Source organism: Triturus cristatus, chromosome 4_1 (assembly GCF_964204655.1).
Source record: "Triturus cristatus chromosome 4_1, aTriCri1.1, whole genome shotgun sequence".
NCBI lineage: Eukaryota > Metazoa > Chordata > Amphibia > Caudata > Salamandridae > Triturus > Triturus cristatus.
The window spans coordinates 355,774,347-355,799,899 of NC_140585.1; the positions used below are offsets into that span (position 1 = coordinate 355,774,347).

Below are 25,553 nucleotides of genomic sequence, written 5' to 3' on the forward strand. Positions count from 1 at the left end.
CTTGTAAAATGATCGTTTTTCTTGACAAGATGTAGAGTATACAGATTATTGTCAAGTCCCGTTGTGGTGGCGTAAACTAGTAAGTGGTCTATTCAAACGGATATGATGAAAGACTAGGTACAGATAAAAAGGAGTCGCCTGTTTAAGGAGGTGTAAGCAAGAGAAAAAGTTTAGAGGAATAGAAGACCACTGACTCAGTAAATGCTATTTTTTGCAATTTGACAAAAGTTATATAAACCACTCCTCATAAACGTCACATAAATTGGCTCTTATATTGATGAAATAAGCAGCATTAAAATGGTAACAAAAATCCTTCACATTCCATAAAAAATATGATGAAATATCATTTATTCATTAGCTGCGGATTTATTATGCAGCTGGCTTGATAGAAAAGCATTATGTAGGTGACAAGTCATATAGGAGTCAAAAGTCAATATTAGAGAAGAGTACTTGAAAGTAGAGTATGGACTGAAAATATCACCACTCAATAAGACGTAGAGCAGTCACCTACATTTGTATTTCCTCACAGATTATAGAAGTAGTAGCAGGTCTGCCAATCAATGAGTCTCTGCATGTAAGGCGAGAGCGTAAAGAATGCCACAGAGAACCACTTCAGTGTGAGAAATACTGATGCTAGCTAATGAAGCGTATATGCTTTCAGGAGAAATATTGAGAACAAAGTTCGCATTTTTGCCATGGTCAAAGGCAAAGTAGGTAGGAATTATTCAGGGCTTAACAAATTCCTACCAATTGCAGAGAGTAACCGGAGATATCGCCTTCTGCCGAAGTTACCTCACGTTGCCTTCAGGAGGTCCGAGATTAGCAGCGCATCACAAGGCCTGACGTACTTCACCTCAGATGCTTCTTTGGCTCAGAATGAGCCCGAAAAGAGGACGCTAGCCAGTGAAACTCACACCAATTATGGCCCCAATATTGAACAAGCTCTAACGCCGTATTGACAGTCCTGGACACTCTGGGGAGATTGCTGCCTCCATATGGATTCCGTCCTGGAGCAGAGCCCCTCGTTTAAGCGGCCATCTTCCTTCGTGGCCAGACCACGCCCCATGTGACATGATTATTAAAAAGGAAGGCTTGCACTTTGACATTACTATAAATGACAAAGTTGAGGTAGCAGTTTAAACTGCTCTGACACCCAGCAAAGTGCAAACTGGGAGCCATGCTTTTCATGGTCACACCTGCGATGGCACAATATGTTTTGCAGTCCATGAGGGAAACTAACATACAGGCCCTGCGTGACCCAGGTACCATACACTAAGGGCTTCAAAGTTAACTTATGCCAATTGTGGGTGAGCCAATTAGGCACATACCTTTTAAAGAGACCGAACACTAGCATAAAGGGCTATTTCAGTGTCTAAAAATCAGCAGCAGTCGTCTAAACAATTGGGCGCGATCATGCAAAAGAGGCCTTTACTTACATTAGCACATGTGAAAAGAAAATGACAAAAAATTGCCTCTGGCATGCATTACTTATCATTAAATTGTAAAATACATGAATTTAATAAAATGGTTTTACGCAGTGCAACAGTTCATCTTGGCACGTGCCCTTCCCCATCTGACGCTTAATCAAATGAGTAGATCAGACGGTGATGTTCAGTTTGAGGCTTGCATATTCAGTCCCGTTACTCAACTAAAACAGATACATTTCATACCTGTCCTAATTGTCCCGCTTATGATTCACAATTAACAGGCAATTAACGGGCAAAAGGTGTGCAGGACATGGGTCATGGTTGCCAATTTGCCTTAATAGCTTGTTCTGTTGGATGGGCTGTCCAGCGCTTGATCTCCAGTTCTGCAACATTCACTACATTGGTAGCACATTCTCACAAACAAGAACATTTTAGAAATACCTGAAAAGACAACCCTGATAGATCTTGAAGCGCTGTGATTCAATACCTGTGTTAGATTGTGAGCTAATTAAATGCCAACAGCTCTGCAAGTAAGATGTTCTGAGTATACTAATGCCACACAGCTTACACATTTACTCCTAGTTGCACCTTTGATCTGTGCAAATTTCCTAGGGCACAAGCAAATGGTCCATCCACACATTGCTATGATCAATTGAGTGCAGACTGGTGCTTACCTTCAAAGTGTCATTTAAGTAGGTAGCATCTCCACACCTGCACAAGGACATGGTGTTGGAGGCTTTTTAATCAGGCAAACCCAGGACTAATGCTCCATTGAGGAGATTTTTTTCTATTGGGCCAGGCTGCAGATGCTCTTAAGCCAAAAAAGGATCCAGATTGGGGATATTGTGCTAGCAGGGTGCCAGAAAGATAGTCCAGCATAGTCTATGAACGGCAAGGTGGGTGCCTCTGCTCCGAATAACTCGCCCCTATCTGAATGAGTATCTGAAATGATGAACCACTGTAGCAACAACACTACCAAGTCTGAACTGCCCAGTAACACAATTTGGCACCAAAATGGAGTTATAAGTTGGCCTCCACCCCAGAAACACAAAAGCCCTAGCCTTGGTCTTACTTCCTGCAGTTAGACTGTACAGCCTGCATGGCTTAGATGCATGAAGCATCTCGAATAGATAAACCTTCACACCCACCCCCTTGCCCTACATCCCCCCCCCCCCAGCAAAAGAACATTTAGCAGACAGATGTACAAAGAACGGGCATATAGCAACCATGCTCACTTTCCTTTGCCAAAAATCATAGCCAGCCATCAACCGTTACCACCCAAGGCCTCAAAAGTAGTGAAGTGGGTTGCTCTACATCAAAGTCAAAAGCGGGGGTGGTTCGCATGCTCTAACAAAAGCAGTGCCCAGGGAGCCAGTCCTGTGAAGAGTTGTCACTTCTGGCCCACATGACTCCTGACCTGTAAATCCTAACCCCGGAAAGGACATCACCAATGTGCCAGCTTTGTTCTTGTAATGTTTAACTGATTATTGCTTGTCTTGTGATGGTGCTTGTCAAATGTTCGGTGAGTTGTACATATGGGTTTTTATATGTTGTTAACAGCCCTGAAGAAGTTCAAGAACTTGTTTTAAACAAAACACGTTGGCTGGCTACTAGTGTATTTATAGGTCATGAAAATATATTACGATCATAAAGAAAATAAGAAATACATTAGCTATTTTGAGATACACTGTCTGTAATATCATTTGAATCTGAACATTTTCTTGGTGCACCATTTCATTTGAAATATTAGTTTCTATCTGTGGAACAGCTGTACCAATCAACGGCAGGTTCAGGAATTGCAGTGCACAGGACCATGATTTGTTTTAACATGGAATGAAGAGCAGGATCTAAGGTCCACCGTTGTTTCTTCGAAGTTGGATTATTATTTATTTTTTGTTTTTAGCAACTTTGCCTGTGGGGTAAATTTTCCCTATGGAGAACTGGGACAGTTTGGTGAACTAACGCGGTTTACTTCAATATACTCAGGCCTTCGTTGAAAACCCTTGTGCTCGACATACTCACCAATATATTGTTGCCTTGTGGTCTCGTTGATATACCAGTCTTGAATTTCTGGTGCTTCCTGATTACCTCCGAGATAATTTAATATACTTAGAAAAAGTCAGTCTGCTCAAAATGCCACATGTGTATTTTTTCAACCTTGTAACCTTTCTTCAAGGATGATCGTACCTCTATACTACACATAGTACCAGTGATTGACCTTTACTCATCAGAATGTCTGCATTTTCTTGGCTGTTGCTTTCAGCACATATCCAGCTTGGGGAATGGGTGGGCGGGTTAATTAACCCCCAACTGTGTGAAAAGGAAAATAAAGTCTCCTAGAAGTGTACACCCGACATTTATTCAAGCTGGAGTAATCATTCAGGTATTAAAGATCCTGACAAATGATTTGCAGGTGTCCTAACGGTTCCGTTCCATCTTGTTCATATAGGAGTATACACTTGCAAAATTGTAGTGTATTTTGTTGCTACCAACCATTCTTGTATAACTATACACTATTAACCCCAAACAAGGCATCACAGGGCTCAAGAAACTCCAGAAATTCCTTGTTTTCAACTAAGTTTTACATTAGATCTTCGCATATCTAACCAGCTGTGCATCCACAATGATCTCACAATACCGCAGTTCTCAAATGAATGCGCCTTTGACAATGTCCGGCGCTATAGCTAGTCAAAGCTTGTGTCCAGCAGACTATTAAACCCATAAGATTTGTAGCAGTGTGGAACATCTGTGCTTAAAACTGTTCATTTCAAAAGCAATTGGTACACCATTAACTAAAGCACATCCAGCAACGAAGTCTAGCCCCACCTTATATTCACAAACTAGCAGTTAGAATAAAGAGGTCTTTTCTGAGATGTACATAAACCATTGAATGGATTGCTTTTGTATACCGCTGTATAAATCAGATGGCACGGGCGCCATGGTAAAGTCACACATTGAAGCCAGCATCACATATTGAAACGGGTCTTTATGCATTTTACTGTATAATCAGTGTTTGGCTGTTGAAAAGTCTTGTGTTACCATCCATATGACACTGCCACTAGAAATGTTAAGCTTTCCTTAAGAAAAATGCATCTTCTTGGCAGTATATTTTCAACTCTGCCTGAAAATCAAAATACCTTGTCATGGTTGTCAGTGTACCATTTTAAAATGAATTTTCTCATCCGGCATCATAAAGTCTACACAGTAGCATTCAGGCAATGGAATAGGTACCAGTTAATTTTAATTTGCTGAGGTGATAAAGTATGGGAAATAACCCTTAGGACCCAAGGCATAAGGCATAAAAGTCTTTTGGTAAGGTCATGGTTAAAAAATTCAACTAATCTTAGTCTTAGTGACATCTCCAAATTGGCGACTTGAGAGATGAGTTTCATCTCCATTTTAATAGTTATCGTAAGGTCAAGAAACCTTTACACAAGACTGTCCTGCAAGATCGTTTTTAGCCGACCATGCCACCATAGACATGGTTCGCAAAATTACTGTACCCGTGAGGAGCAGGGTCAAGACTAATTTGCACATCACTGGGTCCAAACTGAGGTGGTGTGATGGGCAAAAAAATGGATTGGGATGCAGCCAGAGCAACTGCCAGTGGTCGAGATTAAAATCAAGCATTCCATCCACAACCTTGTTGTTTTTGCATTTTACCGTGCATGTCACACTGGTGATTACACTTCGTGTTAATGATATGGCATGGCAACAATGAAACCCCATTTTATCCAGAATTCTTTTTTTAAAGTTGAATATGCCACAGAAATGCTTCTCATTGTGTAAGATATACAGGGTTTTAGTTCTCAAGAGCGCTCAAGACATGAAGTACTTCTAAAACCTGCCTACTTTAGAGAACTTTAATGGTCACAATGTAATTTTCAAACAAATCCCCAAACTCCCCAAAGTATACCACATGATCAGGGGATAATTAAACAAACATGGGTTTGCAATGCACTGGATAGTATAAGTGCGTTCTGTTATGCTACTTTGAGAGCAACCCAATGATACTCTGCAAGGCCGGTTTTATTTTCAGTCTGGTTAAAACTGAGTATCCAACAGTTTTCTTTGAATGTTTTAACTATACAAAGTACTCTAAGACACCTCCCTCTCCTTCAGACTATGAGAGATACTATTCTGAAGGTACTAAGGTCTGGGATTTCCCTATCCTTACATAAAAGGTTTGCATTTTTTCAATAAATTCCACAGCAAATACATCTTGTGCTGAACTTCCAATAAAGGACTTAAAACCTTGTGTGCTGAAACTGAGCTGGAAAAAATCATGTTGCAGACATTCTATAAGTGGTTTACACAGCTTTAAGGATAACTACAAACCCATGATACATAGTCCTTATTCTCTGTTAAAACAACAAAATTCTTCATAGAACTCTGTAGCATAAAATCTGTGCACATTTCTCAGATTCCTTCCTATGCGCTCTTAAAATACTCACTAAAAGACTGGGAGTCTGGAGATGATGCAAAGCTCATCAGTGGGGTGCTTAAAAGTGGAACTTGCAAAAACAGTTGGACAGAATGCAGAACAATGTCATACATTCACCCTAGTACAGAGATCTGGGCCTAAAACCATTGTTTTTGTCTCGCCATTCCAGTTTGAACCCAGCCATATGCATACATTTTGTGTGGAATTCTCCAGAGGCTGTGTATAGGTGCTATAAAGTCACTGGCTACAGAAGAAGTGTTTAGTGTGTCTCTTTGGAGCACTTTGCTTCAATAAATGGTTTAATATTGGTGTGTGGATCAGAGTATACCTAGTAAAGTTGCTGTGAAAATGGGACGTCTTTCAGCTGTGTGCTACATTTAGCTCACCATTTCCAGGCTACTTGGCTAAACACTGGGTTACTCTTGCATGGTACTTTTGTTCCGGAATATTCATACAATGGTTTCTCTTGATTTAAAATGCTCTTCAGAAGCTAAGGATTAAACTAACCGAACATGTACTAGGTGCAAAAAAGTACTAGAATAGCTCTTGGATTTCATTATAAACAATTTAGACCCCAATAGGTTTTTAAAAAACATAGAAGGAAATCATAAAACTTTTTAAATCAACCGGTTCAAATGGATAAGTCCTGCTTAAGAAGAAATGTTAATAGCAGCTTTTTTTGTTTTTTTTAAATACCTATCCCTAAAAAACTTTAATTGATGTGATGCAAGTTACTTTTCTGTTGGTCACACTGCTTAGGTGTGTTAAAATTTTCATTTATTTACAGCGAAATTGCAATCTGTCATGATTTTTAGGAATGTCATACACCGGTGTGTTTTGATCTTTTCCATCTACCTGATTTTTCGGAGATCTATGCAGGGGCAGAAAAAAGGAGAATATATAATTCCACACTGCACTCAAAACAAAAAAATAGGACGTTAAGTTTTTTTTTTCTTCAAGCAGGAACTTTTTACTGTGGTGATTAAATAGTCAGATAGACATTTTAAGTTGGGTCTAGAATATCCAAAATATTGACATTTAGAGGTGGATCACACGGATGAAAGTCCAATTCTATTAAAGTTAAAAAAACATGAATAAGTGGGCATCATTTGGCCATCTGGGACCCTCATCCCCTTAATGCATTGAGATATATATATATATATATATATATATATATATATATACACACATATATATACATACATACATACACACACACACATACATACACACACACACAAAACGAGCACACCACACTTTGCTAGCTGTTTAGTTTGCCAAGGACTCCTAAACGAAATACTTGAGCACAGACTTGGAATATGTTTTCCAATATACTTTGAGAGTACTGACTAAACTGTATTTGAAACAATTTTAAAAGATTAACATGTGACTATCTATATTCCAGTCCTGCAGGCCTTCATACAGTCCTAGCTACATATGGTATAATTCGTTTGCAGGTGATGTAGCAAGGACTCGTAGAGAAGAAACTTGCTCGGAAGCAATCCTCTCATTCAGCTGCTAACATTGTATTAACTACATATTGTGTAAAATTAATACGCACCACATTAAACACAAGAGACAGAGAAACTTGCTTATGTGTTTACTAATGAGTAACTCGAAAGAAATTCTAAAATGGCTAACGTGAAATCTTTATTGCGCATGCGTCAACTGCATCTACGCAGTATGACGAGCTGTCGCTTGGATGGAAATTCTCGCGCATGAGCAGACGCTATTAAAATGGCAGCTTGAAAGCTCACATGCTTGGCATCTGCTTTGCTGAAACTAAACTATGCTATTTTACTAATGCTAATGTGGGGAAAGCATTATTAAATACATGGGATGGGAGTAGAGATAGGTGTATACAGTGAAACCATTTATTTTTTAACACATTTGTCTTTCTGACTTTGTGTGCATTTGGGCCTCTCGTATGAGTCCAGAGTCTGTTAGTTATATGACCTCCACGCATGCCTGGTGAGATTGAGCCGGAAGAGTGATAACACTTGAACGCGATTCAAGGACACAAAAGTTACATACCCTCGAAACAAGCACTAAAGACCTCTGGATGAATAGATGTTCATGACAAAAATACACAAATGTTTCTAATAAGATGTTAATACGGGTGGGAATAAAAAATTTGAGTACAAATTATGGGGTTGGATCTTTGAACAATGGAATGAGACTAAGATGAGGTATGAGCATGGTGTGATGATCAACCCCCCCTTGCCTGTCCAATCAGATTTAGTATTTTCACGATATTGAAACAATGGGTGGTACATGAATATTGAAAGGTATAATTGAGGTAGTTCTAGTTAGTCAGACAGAGGTTTTCTGAATGCTGCAGAGCTCGGGATGCTTTCGGAGTGACTAATGAGTAATCAAATGCAGAACCATCTATCCTAAATTAAAAGAAGATCGAGGAAGAATCTCGAGGAGGAAGAGTATGTCAGAGAGGGGTGCTACACAAGCGTGAGTGTTAGAGGTCAACTATCCTGTCCTGAAGCCTTTGTCGCCTGATCTTTCCAGGAGTACCCTTACCAGCCCTTTGGCCAGGGGGTTGGTTTTCACCATCCTAGGTAAGTATTATTTCCGTGAATGTGTAGATGTTCTTTTCTCGGTGTCCTCTTTCTGAGCATAAGTCATTGCAAGATCTAAAGTATGCAATTGATTATTGCATCTCCCTTCCTATGAGTGACGGAGACTACTTTGAAATGTTCACATGAAAATAATTTAGATAAAGATTTAACATTTTCCGAGTCTGTGGTCATTTCATTGTAATAAGAGAAATAATTTGTCATTTCAACATCAACTAGTTCAACTAATGGTCCACTGATCAGAGGAAAGGACTTTTTGATTAGTGCAGGAGGTGACTAATCTTGAAATGTTAGGAAATCAAACATTGATTCAAGCGGTTTTACTGGACAGAGTGTATGTGTGTTTATGGGCCCAGGTGATTATATGGTATTCGAGTACCTGTTGCTGGTGAGCCGCTGGATCAGTGTTCTGGTAGCAGAGGATGGTTATTATTGACTAGTTTGATAAGAATTGATTTTTGATTTATGTCTAACAAAGAAGAGTTAGCATCTTGTTTTATGTTGTCTGGAAAATTACCAGGGAATGAATAGCGGATGGTGATAAAAGCCATACTGCAGTGAGGTTATGCGTCTGTTGGAATAGTACTGAGAAGCTACGCAGGGATGGCAGTGTTAAATTGGGGACTATTTTGTATAAAAGTCTAGTGTGAGTGGTAGCAAAAAGGTTCGCTGGTGAAACTTTAGTATTATATCACCTAGCAAGGGTAACACTGAAGGAGTAACAGGTTCTTTTGAGCTGGATTGAAGGGTAAACAGAGGTTTTACTCGTAGTGAAAAGGGGAGCAATTCTGAGACTCTAGGAATAAATTAGAAATCTATCCTTTGCTTTAGCGGAACAGGCAGAGTAGCAAATGTTTTTATGTTACTAACGAAATTCAGTTAAAGACTAGTAAAGAAATAGGTTTTCGTATTACCTTGTGAAGGGAGGGTCAGTTGCTGGAGTTGCACTGATGTCGCAGAGAGGTTGAAACAGTGGGTGTGGGACTGACGCAAATTGTAAAGGAGGGGATAGTAGTAAGGAGCAGAACTGACGTCATCGAAAAGACGGCGCTGGTATTGGTCAGACCACGAGCGTGAGCTGGAACCTGATTGGGTGACTGAGTGAAAGCTGTTTTAGGATTGGTTGAGAAGATTTGTAGGTTTGATTCTCATTTGCCTTTTGAAGTGAGTCGCCCTGACAGAAAAACTAGAGGATTTTCAGATTATAGTTTCCTACATCGAGAATCTAGAATGTATGGTGAAAAGAGGAAAATGTCATTTATAAAGAAGATTAAAAATGTCTATAAGTAAGATAAGCCTGTGTTGACTAGAGAGGGAATTCCTATTCCGCCACCTAAAACGCCTGCTTCATTTATGATGGAGAGAGGATATCATACATGTGTATGGATGGAGAATTGGATAGAATATACAAAGAGTGATGGTGTTTTAGCTTTTCCTGAACATGGTACGTTTAATGGGAGAATTCTTCAGAATTTGAGGATGCGGATGAATGATTTAGACCCGAAACCTAGGCTAACGCAGTATGAGGCATTAGAATAATAGGAGACTGAATCACATGAACGAGAGAAAAACCAGAGTGGAACACATACGGGTCATTTTCCTAGGTATCTGCATGATTCCCGTGAGGGTCAGATGAAGCAATGGAGAACAGCAATGGTATCTGAAGGTTTTTATCCAGTGTTCATTGCTGAGGAACAGTCAGGGGGCAAGAGTAAAGGGAAAACAAAACACCTGAAAGTGACAGGATATGGGGAGTCAGATGATGAATTATTAGAGGACATTTTAACTAAAAACCCTCCACCATATCAAGAAGGACCAAGTAGTCACCGCAAGTGCACCAGTACTAGGAACACCCTCGTTTCCACAAATCTTACATGATCCATCAGTTAAAAGGGGACTTCAAGATAAGGAAAAAGAAGCACTAAATAAAAAAATAGAGAGGAATTGCAGAAAATAGGCCAACTAAATTTGAAACCTGAAGCATTACAATACCAGTAACTATAGGTCCCATTGTTCCTTTGTATGGAGACAAGGTAAATTGCCCGAAAACACAAGCTGTAATGACTCCTTTAAATAATTCTAGAAAGGAAATTGTAATAACGGACGATCAAGCAAGTGAGTGAGTGCAATTCAGTGATTTCATTAATGGATCTACCAATAAGAGAATCAGTAAGTGAAGCCCTAACAAGAGTTATGCCCAGCAGTTCAAGAGAATGAGGGTCTGTGGTATCCCCAATAACAAGAAGTTCATCAGCAGTAACTCCAGAAGATATGGAGAGATGGGCACAAGTAATAGAAAAGCAAAGTTCAACCCCAAAGATATTAGATATTTACAAACTGAAAGTGGAATTGGAAGAGTTGATAGCTGGACATGAGGGAATAGAACAATTGAATACTTACAGTGAGGAAGAGTTGTTTATATGTAGGAGTATAACAAATGCAAAAATGTTTCATGAGAAGTTGACCAAGCTCGCTTCAGAGATGAGAATAGATCTAGGGAGATCAAAAGTGCTACAGAAACCATATCCAGTGGCGTTTACTGACAAAGATTTAGAAAATATGAATGTGTCTGGAAAGAAGTTACAGGTAAAGGAGTTGATGAATATTTTGCAAAAGTGGGGAGACCTTGACAAGTGGAGAACAAGGTGGACAAGGAAGGAGGCAGCATAGGCGAAAGAAGCGTCTACTGCATATCTGTTAAAAGAGACAGGAAAAGTTAAAAGATTGTGTCCTATGAGAGAGGTACCTGGTGGTGGATATGTTCATGTTCCATGAAGTCGACAAGATATTTTGTAATTTACAAACGATTTCCCTAAACAGAGAGAAACCAGTTGAATGGTACAAACAGGTTGAGAGGTTTGTGAAAGTTTCGAAGGTTCTGTTGAGATTTGGATGGTCTGTTTGATATAGTGGTACCTGCCGATTTATGAACAGAATGTAAGATCACAGTTGATTGGCCAAGTGAAGAGTATCCAAGAGATGCGAAAACAGGAGCACCCTCAAATGATGTGATAAAGAAATATCACCAAGTAATTACTTTCTTGAAAGGGAAAATTCCTCCTAAGGAAACAGATTGGGTAAAGATAGATAGAACAACCAAGAGCTAAATGAATCTGTTCATGCATATTGAGAGCGATTGTTACAGGTGTTTAAACAGTATAGTGGCTTTTAGAACATTGCAGATAAGATATGGGTCATTTTGTGTACGGTCTGAAACCAGAAATTAGTCAGATGATTCAAAAACACATGTTGTGTTAGCAGGGAAAGTCTATTGATATTCTGAGATACGCGAAATATTGTGGGGATGATATTGAGGCAAGGCATAAAAAGCTAAAAGAAAACGATATGGGCACAAGTGATATTGGCAGAACAGGAAGTTGAATAGTCAGGCTGATGGTCAGATGGAAGAACAGAATCAGAGTGATCAAGTGGCGAATTGTGGTAAATCAAGGACGAATGAATAGAGAGTATGCAAAGAAGAAATTTCCTTGTCATGGGTGTGGAAAGCTTGGACATTGGAAAAACAAGTGTAAGAATATTCAGAATAATAACAGGCCAAACCAAAATTTAAATCCACAGACGCAAAATGAGGTGCTTATGAATCAGCTGCAGCAGGTAGTTAATAAGCAGAGTCAGGTGCCACCAGCCCCTATGCCAAATTTTGTCAATCAGCCAAAGTACAGTGCGGATGCCGGATTTCAAGGAGGAAGTTGTAAGAAAAATTCTGTGATTTCACAATACCTTTCACAGAATATTGACGAAAGTGAAAATGAGCAATGACGCTGCCTGAGGGGGGGAGGAAGAGGAGTGCGTACTTGGCGCATCCTTGCCGGTAGATCAGTCAGGTCCATTTATTGATGGGAAAGGGGAAGGCAATGATATAACTTTTCTGTTGGATACTGGTGCTACCCGTTCTACTGTGAGAACAGCAGACATCCCAAACCTACCCCTCTCGGGAGAAGCTATCCAAGTAGTCAGTCTCAAATCAACAGATTAGAACCCCAATTTTAGAACCCCAATTACAGAACCCATGGAAGTGCACATTGGAAATTTAAGAGACCTGCATAGATTCGTAGTCTGCGATTCTGGTCCAGTGAATTTACTAGGAAGATATCTGCTGTGCAAAATTAATTGAACAATTAATTGCACAACGGATGGTGTTGCTCTTCAAACCCCTGATGAAGATATTGTATATAAGATAATGCTTACCAAACAAGGTACAGAGGTAGATGAGATGTATTCTTTAATAACTATAGATGACTTACCAGAAGATTTGAAAACCACCGTGAATCCAAAAGGTATGGGATTTCACTGGAAAAGAAATAGGGCTAATGGCAAATTTAGACCCAGTGAAGGTGAATGTGAAAGAAGGTTCAGTTTATCTGAACACTAGACAATACAAAATGAGTCCTAGCAGAGGTCCCCCCGCATCCGCAGAAACCGAACGGGGAGAGCCTTCTCCTACATCGCAGCCAAGAACTGGAACAAGCTCACCGTGAACATCAGACGTTCCTCGACCCTGCACACGTTCAGGAAGGACCTCAAGATCTGGCTCTTCGACTGATCGGATCTGCTACCCACCCAGTGCCTTTAGACCCTCATGGGTGAGTAGCGTGCTTTACTAACCCCTGATTGATGGAGTCCAGAAGTCAAAGCAGGAGTAGCTTCAGAGATTGACTGAATGATTAAACAGGGCATCCTAAAAGAGATGAGTAGTCCTTGTAATTCACCTATATTAGGACTTAAAAAGCCTAGTGGAAAATATAGGATAGTACAGGATTTAAGATTAATAAAATTGTAGTGCCTTGTTGTCCTGTCCTGTAGTGCCAAATCCAGCAGTGATTCTTGATCAGATACCCTGGAATGCAGGATGGTTTACCATAATTTATTTATGTCAGGCCTTTTTCTCTATTTCTTTACATCCAGACAGCCAGTATCTTTTTTCTTTTAAATTTGAAGATCGTATCTTGGCATGGAACCGAGTTCCTCAAAGGTATACAGAAAGCGCCTCAATTTGTAATCAAATACTAAAAAAGTGTCTTGAGAAGTTAGTTACGCCCAGAAATTCAGTCCTAGTGCAATATATTTTTGACTTGCGTGTGGCATCAAAATCCCGAGAAGACTGTTACTGATTAATTTGCATGTCTAAACCAGTGTCAGAGAAATTACACTTCTGTCAGACAGGAGTAAAATACTTGGGTCACAAAATAGAAAAAGGAGTGAGAAAAGTGACCCCTGAGAGAATTAAAATAATCAAGCAGATGCAGTTACCACAGACACAAAGATCAGAATGTTTCTCTGAGTGGTGGGATACGGTCGACAATGGATTGTAGGTTTTTCTTTACTAGCGAAACCATTAATTCAGATGACACGAAAGAGAGTGAAAGATCCAATAGTCTGGGATGATGAAAGTGTGGAAGCATTTGTAAAATTGTCTATGTGAGGCCCCTGCCCTAGGTAGGCCTGATGATACGAAATAAGTTGCACTGTTCTGTTGTGAAAGAGTTGCGCGCTTTCAGTCCTGACCGGAGACATTAATTAAGCAGACGTCCAGTCGCATATTTTTCTGCTACTTTGGACCCTGTGTCTTCAGCATTACCTGGCTGCTTAAAAACAGTAGCTGCTACCTGTAGGAGTCTGGAGCAAAGTGAGTCGATAGTGATGGGACATCTAGTAAAGGCCTATGTTCCACATTCAGTCGAGATTCTTTTAACAAGAACTCAAACACAGCACCTTACCCCTAGTCGGATGACTAGGTATGAAAGAACAATTATGGGAGCAGAAAATGTGAGTGATTAGGTGTACAATGGTAAACCCTGCTACTCTATTGCCAGATCCATGTTGTGAAGTGAAAGATGAAACCGAACAGGATTGCTTAGATGTGACTGAAATGCGCACCAAGCCCTGTCCTGATATACAGAAAGAGCCTGAACATGAACTATTTGTCAATGGCTCTTGTTTAAGGATTAAAGGAGGACTGAGTGTAGCTTATGCAGTTTGCAAAATATCTGGGGTCATTGAAGCATCCTGTTTACCGGGAGTCAAGTCTGCACAGGTAGCTGAATTGGTGGCCTTAATAAAGGCATGCAAAATGGGGAAAAATTGGAAGATAACCATATTTACAGACATTCAATATGGTTACGGGGTTGTGCACGACTTTGGCCAGCTCTGGATGCAGAGGGGATTTCTGACTTCAGGATCCCCCATACGAAATGGGAAATTTGTGAAAGAATTGTTGGAAGCAATACAATTGTCAAACAAAATAGCAGTGGTCAAGTGTGCTGCTCACCAGTCAGGAAAGCACTATGTGGCAGCCGGTAATCGATATGCTGACCAGATTGCTCAATATTGTGCAAGAAATAATGTGGCATTGAATAAGTAAATTGAAACAAGTGGAATCAGCTGCCTACGTATGCTATTCTCATCTTTTGAAACATGGGATGAGGGGAGACAGTTGCATGATGGAGTAGAAGTAAGTGAAAAGGAAAACTGGATAAAATCAGGCTGTGAAAGGAGGGCAGAAGATGACGTATGGGTGTACCCTGATGGCAGACTAGTCATGCCAGACTGCTTACTTTCTCAAATAGCAAGAATGTATCATGGAGACACTCATGTAGGAAGGAATGCAATGATCAGACTATTTAGACAAGATTGGTATAACCCAAGGTTTAAGGTTGTCGCAGACATTCTGTCAGAGGTTTAGTCTGTCAACAAATAAATCCAGAAAGAAAGACCGTGCTCAGTTGGGGAAAAAATTGAAAAGGAAGAAGGACAATTCATAGGATCACAGCTTGATTTTATAGAGTTACCACCAAGCAGGGGAATGAAGTATATCCTTGTCATTGTGTGTTTGTTTTCACGATGGGTGGAGGCATACCCCACTAAGAGAAATGACAGCATAACAGTTGCAAAATTATTGTTAAGAGTTAATTCCAAGTTTTGGTTTTCCAGTAACTTTGGAACCAGATAGAGGACCTCATTTTAATGAAATATTTCGATAAATCTGTGAAGCATTAAAAATTGAACAAAAACTGCACTGTGCAAACCGCCCAGAGGCTTCTGGAGTGGTCAAGCAATTGAATTGCAAAATAAAGTCCAGATTGGCAAAAATGTGAGCATCTACATCACTGAGTTGGCCAGACACATTGCCCCTTGTATTGAGGGGACTCCAAAGTATTCCTGACAGAAAAACAGGATTGAGTCCTCATGAGATACTCAGGGGAAGGGCAATGAGACAAGCATTTATACCAGGACATAAATTGCTGAATAGATCTGATGATCTGGTATTGGACTATTGCAAAGGATTGGCTGACCTAGTGCATTCTGTCTCACCAGGTTGAAGACTCAGTTGCCAGGCAGCCGGATCAGACGCATGATTTGAATCCTGGAGACTGGATGGTAGTGAAGCACACCAGAATGTCGTGCCTAGCACCCAGGTGGGATGATCCACGTCAAGTCATACTGGTCACTACTACCGCAGTGAAGTGTGCAGGTTTGCCCAATTGGATGCATGCAAGTCACACAAAAAGGGTTCCAGCCCCTACTGAAGAGACCACAACCAACTAAACCAGTTGAGACTGCTGAAGGTTGTGCAGTCGAAGAATCCAGAGTGACAGATTCTGAAGTGACTGACAGAACAACCGAGCACAAGTCAGGAAGGCTGGATACCAGTGGTTGACCTACCTGAAGTGGTTATTCAAACATGAAGTAGAACAAGATTAGAAAGACAAGAAACTAGTGACGACCAGATAGGTGTAGAGTAGCAGAACACGCTCAGGAAAAAGTGAACCAAACTACTGGAAATACTGAGCAGGACCAGACGGGGAAAGAAGAACATACTCAGACAAGCAGATCAACCAAAAGACCCGATCAGGGACAGACAGGTATAGAAGAACACGTTCAGGCAGCAGAAGAACCAATTGTAGCAAGACCTGAAAAGGACCAGTTAGGAGAAGAACAAGTTCGGGCGGAAGAATAACAGTTTGAAATAAGACCCAAACAAGAACAGATAGAAGAACAAGTTCAGGCAAATGAAGCCACAACAACAAGACCTGAACAAGGACAGATAGAGAGAGACTCTGAAGAAGGGAAATCAGATTATGCCACAACATAACGAGAATAAAAGAGCTCTTGAGAGAGAAAAAGAAGAAAAAAGTGCAGTGCAAGTTAAAAGGGTCAGAAAAGATGATAACTGGCCAGGTGGAGTCAAAAGGTTAAAATATCATTTGAAATAAACAAGTGAAAACCCAGAACAAGAGAATTAAGTTACTAGTCAGTCTGAGCAGTCAATTGTAAAAAACACTCGAAGTCCAAGACAGAGTCTTGAACAATAAGTTCAAGGGTCCTGAATGGACCTACGTGATACTAGACGAATGAGAATCTAGATTGAAACGAAGAGACAGATAAAGTAAATGCAGAACAGATTGACGAAGGGGAAGTGAGGCCTCCTTGAAGTACCACATATTTGAATTCACAAGTAAAGAAAAAGAAAGGAAGAGGAATCTTCTTAGACTAAAATGACTGAAGATAGGGTTGCTGAAAGACCAAAACGAAATTGCACAAAGAAATACTGTAGGGCTTGCATATGTAGCATTTTATTAGTGGTCATAGTATGGCTATTTCTAACAGTAGCAGTCCCTTATCTCATGAGAACAGACAAATAGAATGAAAAACACTAATGAAAAGACAGCTACCATGAAAGATAAGATTAGAAATAGAAGCAGCAGATGATAGATTTACATCAAACAGTAACAGATAATGACACGTCTTTAAATTTATTCACTAAATTGTTGTTCCAATTTGTAGACACAATGGAGATTAGTGATGGTTAGGTTTGTATGAAATAACCAGCTTCGGTAGCAGGAGCCGTCACATACCATCATTTACCTTTAACGTATGGTATTTCATGTAGCATACTGACAAGTCTATTCTATAGAACAGGAAAACTTCAATATTATTCAAACTTAGATGTAGTATTTTCAGAAATTCCTATTCGAAAGAATATGAATCCAGTGCTTAGTAGTCCAGAGGCACAGTTTATGAGTTAATTTTTCTTAACCATGAAGTCAATAGATATAGTGAAGGCACATACGAATAACCTAACATGTTCATTACGTGAAGAAGAAGAGAAAGTGTTTTTTAATTCAGTTGAAGAAAGGAGACCAGATTTCCAGAGAGAAGCTGCTGAACAGAAAACACATACCACCATGGGCTGAGAAAGAGGGAATATATACAGCTGGCAAAGCACATGCTGCAATGTCCCTAGACTTTGTGAAGACAGGGAAAACATGCCTCCATAGATTAAAGCCAGACTATAACAATGTATTTATTGGTTTCAATGAGTGTGAACATAACTTCCTAATTCTGGGAGGTTGGGGACTAAAAGGGGGAACTGATCCAGTATTTCCTGGGGTTTGCTGCATGTGTAGAAATAATGCTTATTATAAGCTGGCTGAAAGATGGTACAGGAGTTGCTACTTTGGAATATTATGTCCGAAGATATATGTAGTAAAAAGAATCACTGGAATCAATGAAAACACTAATGAACTAACATGAAGAAAGAGCTAGTTTTTCAGAAATAATAGCTGACATTTTTGGTGCACTGATACCTTCAGTGGGAGTCATTCTGAATTCGCATAGAATCTGTTAATTGTCAAAAGTAGTTGATCATCTTTCGACTGATACTGCTGAAGGTTTCTTGATGAATACAGAAATGATTGCAATTAGGTCTATGGTTTTACAAAATCGACTTGATATATTATTGGCAAAGGAAGGCGGAGTCTGAAAATGCTGAAAGTGCACCATTGTTGCACTTACATACCCGATGAAAGCAAAGAAATCAAAGTATATATTAAGAATATTATAAAACTTCAAGAAGAATTGAAACCACTGGAGGTTGACAGTGTATAGGAAAGACTAACAGTATTTCTTCAATAGGGACTTGGTTTACTAATCTTTGGAAAGGTATTACAGGTCAAGTAGTCTTTCCATTATTTGGTATAACAATAGTTTTACCGATAATGATGTGTAAATGCTGCCGAAAAAAGGAAAGGAAGAAAATATGAAGTGAATAGAAAGGGAAAGAAAATTAAGTATGAAGAGATCCAACTAGAAGAAATGAAAGCAAAATTATACAAGAGAATGAAAGATTTGAAAATTCAAAATTAGGATAAGGATGAAAAGGGTGGAAAAGAAATTGAGACATGCTAAAGTTGCCATCTGATTGGGATGGGTGATTTTGTGATGGCTCAAAAATGCCATCAGAGAGGGGATTGATGGTGCAAGGACTCGTAAAGAAGAGACTTGCTCGGAAGCAACCCTCTCATTTAACTTCTAACATTGTATTAACTACGCATTGTGTAAAATTAATAGGCACCACATTAAACATAAGAGACAGAAGCTTGCTTATGTGTTTACTAATAAATAACTCAAGCGAAATTCTAAAATGGCTGCTAACAGGAAATCTTTATTGCGCATGCGTCAACTGCATCTACGCAGTATGACTAGCTGTTGCTTGGAGGGAAATTCTCGCGCATGAGCAAACACTATTAAAATGGCGGCTTGAAAGCTCACATGCTTGCCATCTGACTTGCTGAAACTAAACCATGCTATTTAGCTAATGCGGGGAAAGCATTAATAAATAATTGGGATTAGAGTAGAGATAAGTGGTATACAGTGAAACCATTTATTTTTAAAACATTTGTATTGTATGTAGTATTTATAAAGCGCAGTTATCACCCAACGGGCATCTTGGCACTATAGTACGTGAATCAATCAGTAGAAGGTATTGGGAGTTGATTAAACAGGGTATCCCCAGAGCTGTCAAGCTCTAGGGAAAAACCATGTTTTGATCATGTTTTTCCTGAACTGCAGAAGATCGTGGGACTGTAATTTCCAGAGGGAGGTTATTCCAGAGTTTGGCAGCGGCCGAGCTAAACTCCCTGGCTCTTCGAATTTTGGGAGCTATCACCAAACAAGCAGTGGCGGAACGAAGACACCTTGATGGAGTATACCATGTAAAGGTCTCCTGAAGAGGTTTGGGTCCAAAACCATGAAGGGCCTTGAAGGCCAGGCAGAGAGACTTGAACTGAGCCCTCTGCATTATTGGCAACCAATGAAGCTCTGCAAGGGCCAAGGAGCCTGACGAGCGGCGTGGTTTCATCAGTGCCAATTTGGCCACCAAGGTTTGGACTCTTTGAAGACGTTCAACCAAAAGTTTTGGGGCCTCCAATAGTAGAGCATTACAATAGTCCAACCTGCTGAGGAAAATACTTCCAACGACCAGCGCTCTGGCCTTCTTTGGCAACAATGGGAGTATCTTCCTCAAAGCTCTGATCAGGGAAAAGCAATTCCCCCACCACCTTATTTACATGTATTTTCAAAGTTAAATTAGCATCAAGCATAACTCCTAGATTACGTACTGCTTTAGCCGGAACCAGAGTAGACAGTTGAAGGCCAAAAATTATCAGGAAATGGGGGAGGGACTTTCCCCACAGCACAATATAAGACTTCAGTCTTATCTGAATTAAATTGAAGTGAATTGGCTCTTAGCCAATGGCCAGTGTCCTGCATGCAGTCATGAAATGCTACCAGAGGAATTGACTGATTTCCCTCTAGGGAGAAGAGGAGCCGAGTCATCGGCATAGTTCACCAATTTCACACCATGCGCCTTTATGATTTCAATCAAGGGTCTCAAATATTGAAGAGAATAGGGTTTATCGCTGATCCCTGAGGAACGCCATGATGAATGTTGGAAAACTTAGATTGATACGGCGGGAGGGAGACCACCCGACATCTGCCAGAAAGATAGGAACGGAACCATTCTAGAACCGTCCCTGACACCCCAAACTCTTCCAACCTGGTCAGCAAAATATCATGGTTGCCCGCAGTCGAAGATCGTCTAACACGGTCACTAGAGCAGTCTCAGTTCCATGGCCAGGTCGAAAGCCAAACTAAACATCTAGCCTGGAGTTGGACTTCAGGAACTGAGAGAGTTTTGCTGACCAGTCGTTCAATGATTTTGATCGGATATGGTAAGAGAAATTGGTCTAGTTACCAGCGCAGGATGGGTTGAGTGTCGCTTTTTTCAAAAGTGGAGTGACCACAGCCCGTTTCCAGCATGCTGGTACTAGTCCAGAAGTTAGAGAACTATTAGTCTTTCTGACTTTATTAGTGTGCATTTGGGCCTCTCGTATGAGTCCAGAGTCTGTTACTCATATGACCTCCGTGCATGCCTGATGAGATTGAGCCGGAAGAGTGACGATAACTCTTGAACGCAATCCAAGGACACAAAAGTTACATACCCTGGAAACAAGCACTAAAGACCTCTGGATGAATAGATGTTCATGACAAAAATACACAAATATTTCTAATAAGATGTGAATACGGGTGGGAATAACATTTTTGAATACAAATTATGGGGTTGGATCTTTGAACAATGGAATGATAGACTAAGATGAGGTATAAGCATGGTGTGATGATCACCCCCATTGCCTGTCCAATCAGAGTTAGTATTTTCACGATATTGAAACATTAATGGGTGGTACATGAATATTGAAAGGTATTATTGAGATAGTTCTAATTAGTCAATGAGAGATTTGCTGAATGCTGCAGAGCTCGGGATGCTGTCGGAGTGACCGATGAAGAATCTAATGCAGAACCATCTATTCTAGATTAATTCATTAGAAGATCGCGGAAGAATCTCGAGGAGGGAGAGAGTGTCAGAGAGGGGTGCAACGTAAGAGTCGGTGTTAGAGAGGTCAACTATCCTGTCCTGAAGCCTTTGTCACCTGATGTTTCCCAGGGGACCCTTACCTGCCCTTTGGCAAGGGGGTTGGTTTTCACACCATCCTAGGTAACTATTACTTCCATGAATGTGTAGATGTTCTTTTCTCCGTGTCCTCTCCTTTCTGCGCACACGTCATTGTAAGATATAAAGTATGTGTTTGATGATTGATTATTGAAGTTTGAATCTTCCTTCCTATGAGTGACGGAGACTGTACTTTGAAATGGTTCACATGAAAATAATTTCCCGAGTCTGTGGTTATTTCATTGCAATGAGAGAAATAATTCATGTCATTTCACCATCAACTAGTTCAACTAATGGTCCGCTGACCAGAGGAAAGAACTTTTTGATCAGTGAAAGATTAGTTGAGAGCAAGAGGTGACTAATCTTGAAATGTTAAGAAATCATAAACTTTGATCCCAGCAGTTTTACCGGATGGAGTGTAGGTGTGTTTATGGGCCCAGGTGAGTATATGGTATTAGAGTACCTGTTGCTGGTGAGCCGCTGGATCAAAGGCATCACAGTAAAAGGCTTTTTTAAACACGCATCATAAAACAGGCTTATCAGCACAGTCCAGATGTGTGCCTCATGCTACAAGCATCTAAAAACACCACAGTCCAATGACAAACCTTCTAAAACACCACAACCCTGATGTTTTATTTGAATGTCTCTAAAACCTCCCAATACATGTAGCACAAGCTAGCAAGAAACTGTACATTGGATGGCATGCATCTGTAGAGGCACATTTTAAAGCTTTGCCTTTGAAAGCCAACTGTGACCCGGGCTGTCAAAATCCAGATCGGCTTTCAAACAAAACCCAAATACGTTCTATTTACTGCAGTTAAAAAAAAAAACACACATTACAAAAACAAAGTGCTCATTACAACAAAACAAAGTGGCAAATATGTTTTCTACAACATAAAACTAAAAGCCTGAAGACACATTACATGTAGTCTCCATTTGCGTTCATATATGCTTTATAGACTGCCTTGACGTCTATCATTTTATCACAACAACCACAGAATATTTTAAGACACTCCAGGTTTTATGTAATGACATGCTACATTAAGCTTCACTGAAATCAAATAGGGGCCTAGCTGTGCATAAGTCAGTTTGTCATACACAATATACATGAACACACACAATGTACTAATACAAACGTGAACAATGAACCTGGCATATAAAGGATATGTAACATCTGTATATAGAAAACATGTACAAAATAAACATTGTTAAACGTAATATAAAGCAATACTTATGTTGTTACATTGAGCATACAGATTTAACAATGTAAATTATTTACCAGCTCACTGTTAGTGGTGGAGTCCATTCTGAATTTGCAGTCTTGTCTCTCTGCTCCTCTGGACTATCTTCCGAATAGCGGCAACATTACAAAAGCCTGTGAAGCTCATTTATTGTTCTGGGGAGTGCCACGTGTTGTGAAGGTCAACAAGTGGTATTTCATGGGTGGTAAAGACACGTGTGGTAACGTCGTACAACTAAATAAAGCCTTAAAAATAGACCATTTTTGTCCTGAACCAGCAAACAAAGTAGAAGTAGATTTCCTGTTTTCATACTAAAAGGCCGTTTTTTGTGCTGAACCATGGGTCTTCTCTGTCCTGGAGTTCTTGCTTTTTTTTGTAACCAATATAGTCATCCAGGGCAGCTTAAGGTTAAAAAAGGCCTAAGCTAATTTATTTTTCTTGCACCGTTTAAATGAGCCTTATTTCCTGTATGTGAAAATGAATATCATTTTCTGTTTCTTGAACAGTTAAACACAAAAAAAAAAAAAAAGACCTGACCTCAGTTGTAATTCTTGCAGTTTGAAGGCCTCATTGCTATGCGTGAAAACTTTTCCGTTTTTTTTGCACTGCTACAGAAAACAATGTGGTAATTTTGTCAAGCCACTATAAAAAGCCATAATGCTACTCACACATGCAGACAGACACCTCCTCACACACGGCTATGCACAAATTGACCAACGCACAAATGCACGTGCATGCCTGGATGCAAACACAAGTGCAAATACATGTCTGCATGCACACAAATATTACTGTCCTTTCATAAAGGCCATTGATCATAATTGGTAAGCACCAATCGTCAGACTCCTAATAGTTGTGCCCAGTTCACAAATAAAAAAATCTTACCCACACATGTTCACACATTTTAAAACATTTGGTCTTCGGAACCACTATGATGAAAGTCGCTAGTTCCTACAATTTCATGGTAGGATGGGATTAAAGGTTGGGGGTTTGGGAGTTTGTAGGCTTTGTGGTGGACATTCCTGGTCATAGCGAGCTGTAAAATTATGCGAACCATACCCACTTGAGTTTGATGAGCGGTATCCCACTTTATTACTGGCATAGATACAATCTAGTGCGAATGCACAATAAGTCCTTATCTCTTTATGCTAATATTACTTACATGATTCACCTCCGGTTCAAGTTTTTGATGGCGCTCTATTCTCTAAAACAAAATAAAGATAATAAATTAGGTGCAGAGAATGGCCTGCTGAGAGCTTTAGCTAGGGATATGTAAGCATTTGAAGCAGATGGCAATGATATCTATAATTTAACATGTTAAAATAATTTCATAAAGCACAGAAGATTGACTCGCATTTTCACCCTTGGGTGCCAATATAAACACTTGATGCTACTTTAACCCTTGCAAAAGTGCATTATCAATAATCACTTTTAGTGCTTAGATGCACATTAAAACAATACCATTAAACCTCGATCCTGCCTTTTTTACATTTTTTCCTATTATCCTTTGCCATGTTAGTCTACATAACCAACAGACTCCTTGGTGACGTGCAATTTCTTTATAATATATGGTGGTTGTGCTTTCTCATGTACACACATTTATCTATAAATAAATATACACTGATTTATCATACACCTTAATATTACAGTGTGGTGGTTGGCACTGGGTAGTTGGATCAGTTTCAACAGAAAGCTTTTTCTGTTTTGCTAATAACTTTGGTGCAGTTTAATAAATCCGCACACAACTTCAAACCCTCCCTCCCCCCTCCCCCAATAAATAATCATCCTAATAAACTCCTTTGTGGAAAGATTTGCCCTGATCTGTCATGTGGGGGCCAAGAAGAGGTGCCAAAATATTACTACTCCCAGGTTAATTCCATAGGAAACTTTGCTTTCCGGTACAGAAAAACATCTGAATGGATTTAAACCAAATTTGAAATATAGTCAGGTCTTTACTATGAAAATGTTTTTTTGTGATTTGGTGGAAGCTAAAGCTTACTTACTTATGCCTGCTACCCCACCTAGGGCATAGTACTACAAACAGTACTTGCCAGCTATCTGTCTTGGGCTTTTCTTTGAGCCTGACTCCAGGTGTTACCCATCTCTTTGCAGTCCGCCTCAAGGCCTCAGCACCAGGTGTATCTTGACCTGCTTCTTTTCGCCTTGAGAGTTCCCTGGAGGTATACGACGCACACTTGCAGAGGCTGTGACCTATCCAGCCCTAGTGTCTTTTCAGGATTTCTTCATGAGCAGGGAGATTTGGTGCCACAGGCCATTGTTGCTAATGGGGTATGGCCAGCAGATTTGAAGGATTTTCCTCAGACAGGTGTTGAAGGTCTGGACTTTGTTGGTAGTGTGTTGTCCTCCAAATTGTGGCTGCATACAGAAGGGCGGATTACACATTGGTGTTAAGCAGAGTTGGGTCCTTGGAGCTTCACAACTTTAGATGAACAAAGGCAGCCTTGGTTTTGCAGATTCTTTCTTTGACATCAGAGTCTGTGCTACCCTGCTCATTGAGTGAATGTATGCAATACCCAGAATTCCCAATCTTGGGGAAGTCTGTGCACAGCCATCCACATCAAACATGCTATTGTACTAATGCACGAGTGGTATATGCAAAGTTTGTAGTATTGTCTGCTGATATTACAGAAAATATCAAGTTAACTTTTTAGCTTTAACTATACAGGTGTTGTCTATGTCAAGGCCCATTGCAACTAGCACAGGTATTAGGAATGTTACACCTTTAGAAGTTGCTTCTAAATAAATATTGAGGAAGCCAATATTCTTGTTTCCCCTTGAGCTAGCGGTATCTTAAAATTGCTGTTTGCACAGCTATCAGAATTTGCTCTGCTCCTCAGCAGCTTGACTTGCATGCATTGTAGGTTGTTTATTCTTCATTGCACAACCTCAAGCACTAGGGACAACCCTACTTAATAGGCTTTATTTATTGTTATTTGTCAGATATTTTGTTCCCAAAATGTCTGCCTGTAGATCATGCAAAACAGCAGCGTAAACATCCATTCAATTATTTTCTGAAAAAGTAGG

General features: G+C 39.9%; 1 protein-coding gene across 6 annotated transcripts in view; it reads right to left on the minus strand.

Annotated features, from left to right (window-relative positions):
* CAPRIN2 (caprin family member 2) overlaps nucleotides 1–25,553 on the minus strand; it is a 699,936-nt gene that overhangs the window by 363,634 nt on the left and 310,749 nt on the right. For 4 of the 6 annotated variants that reach the window (XM_085652359.1, XM_085652358.1, XM_085652357.1 and 1 more), the window contains one exon: nucleotides 23,671–23,712. The exons of the other annotated variants lie outside the window; for them this stretch is intronic. In XM_085652359.1, the coding sequence (XP_085508485.1) occupies nucleotides 23,671–23,712 (42 nt within the window). The remainder of the gene's footprint in view (nucleotides 1–23,670; nucleotides 23,713–25,553) is intronic. 6 annotated transcript variants of the gene reach the window in all.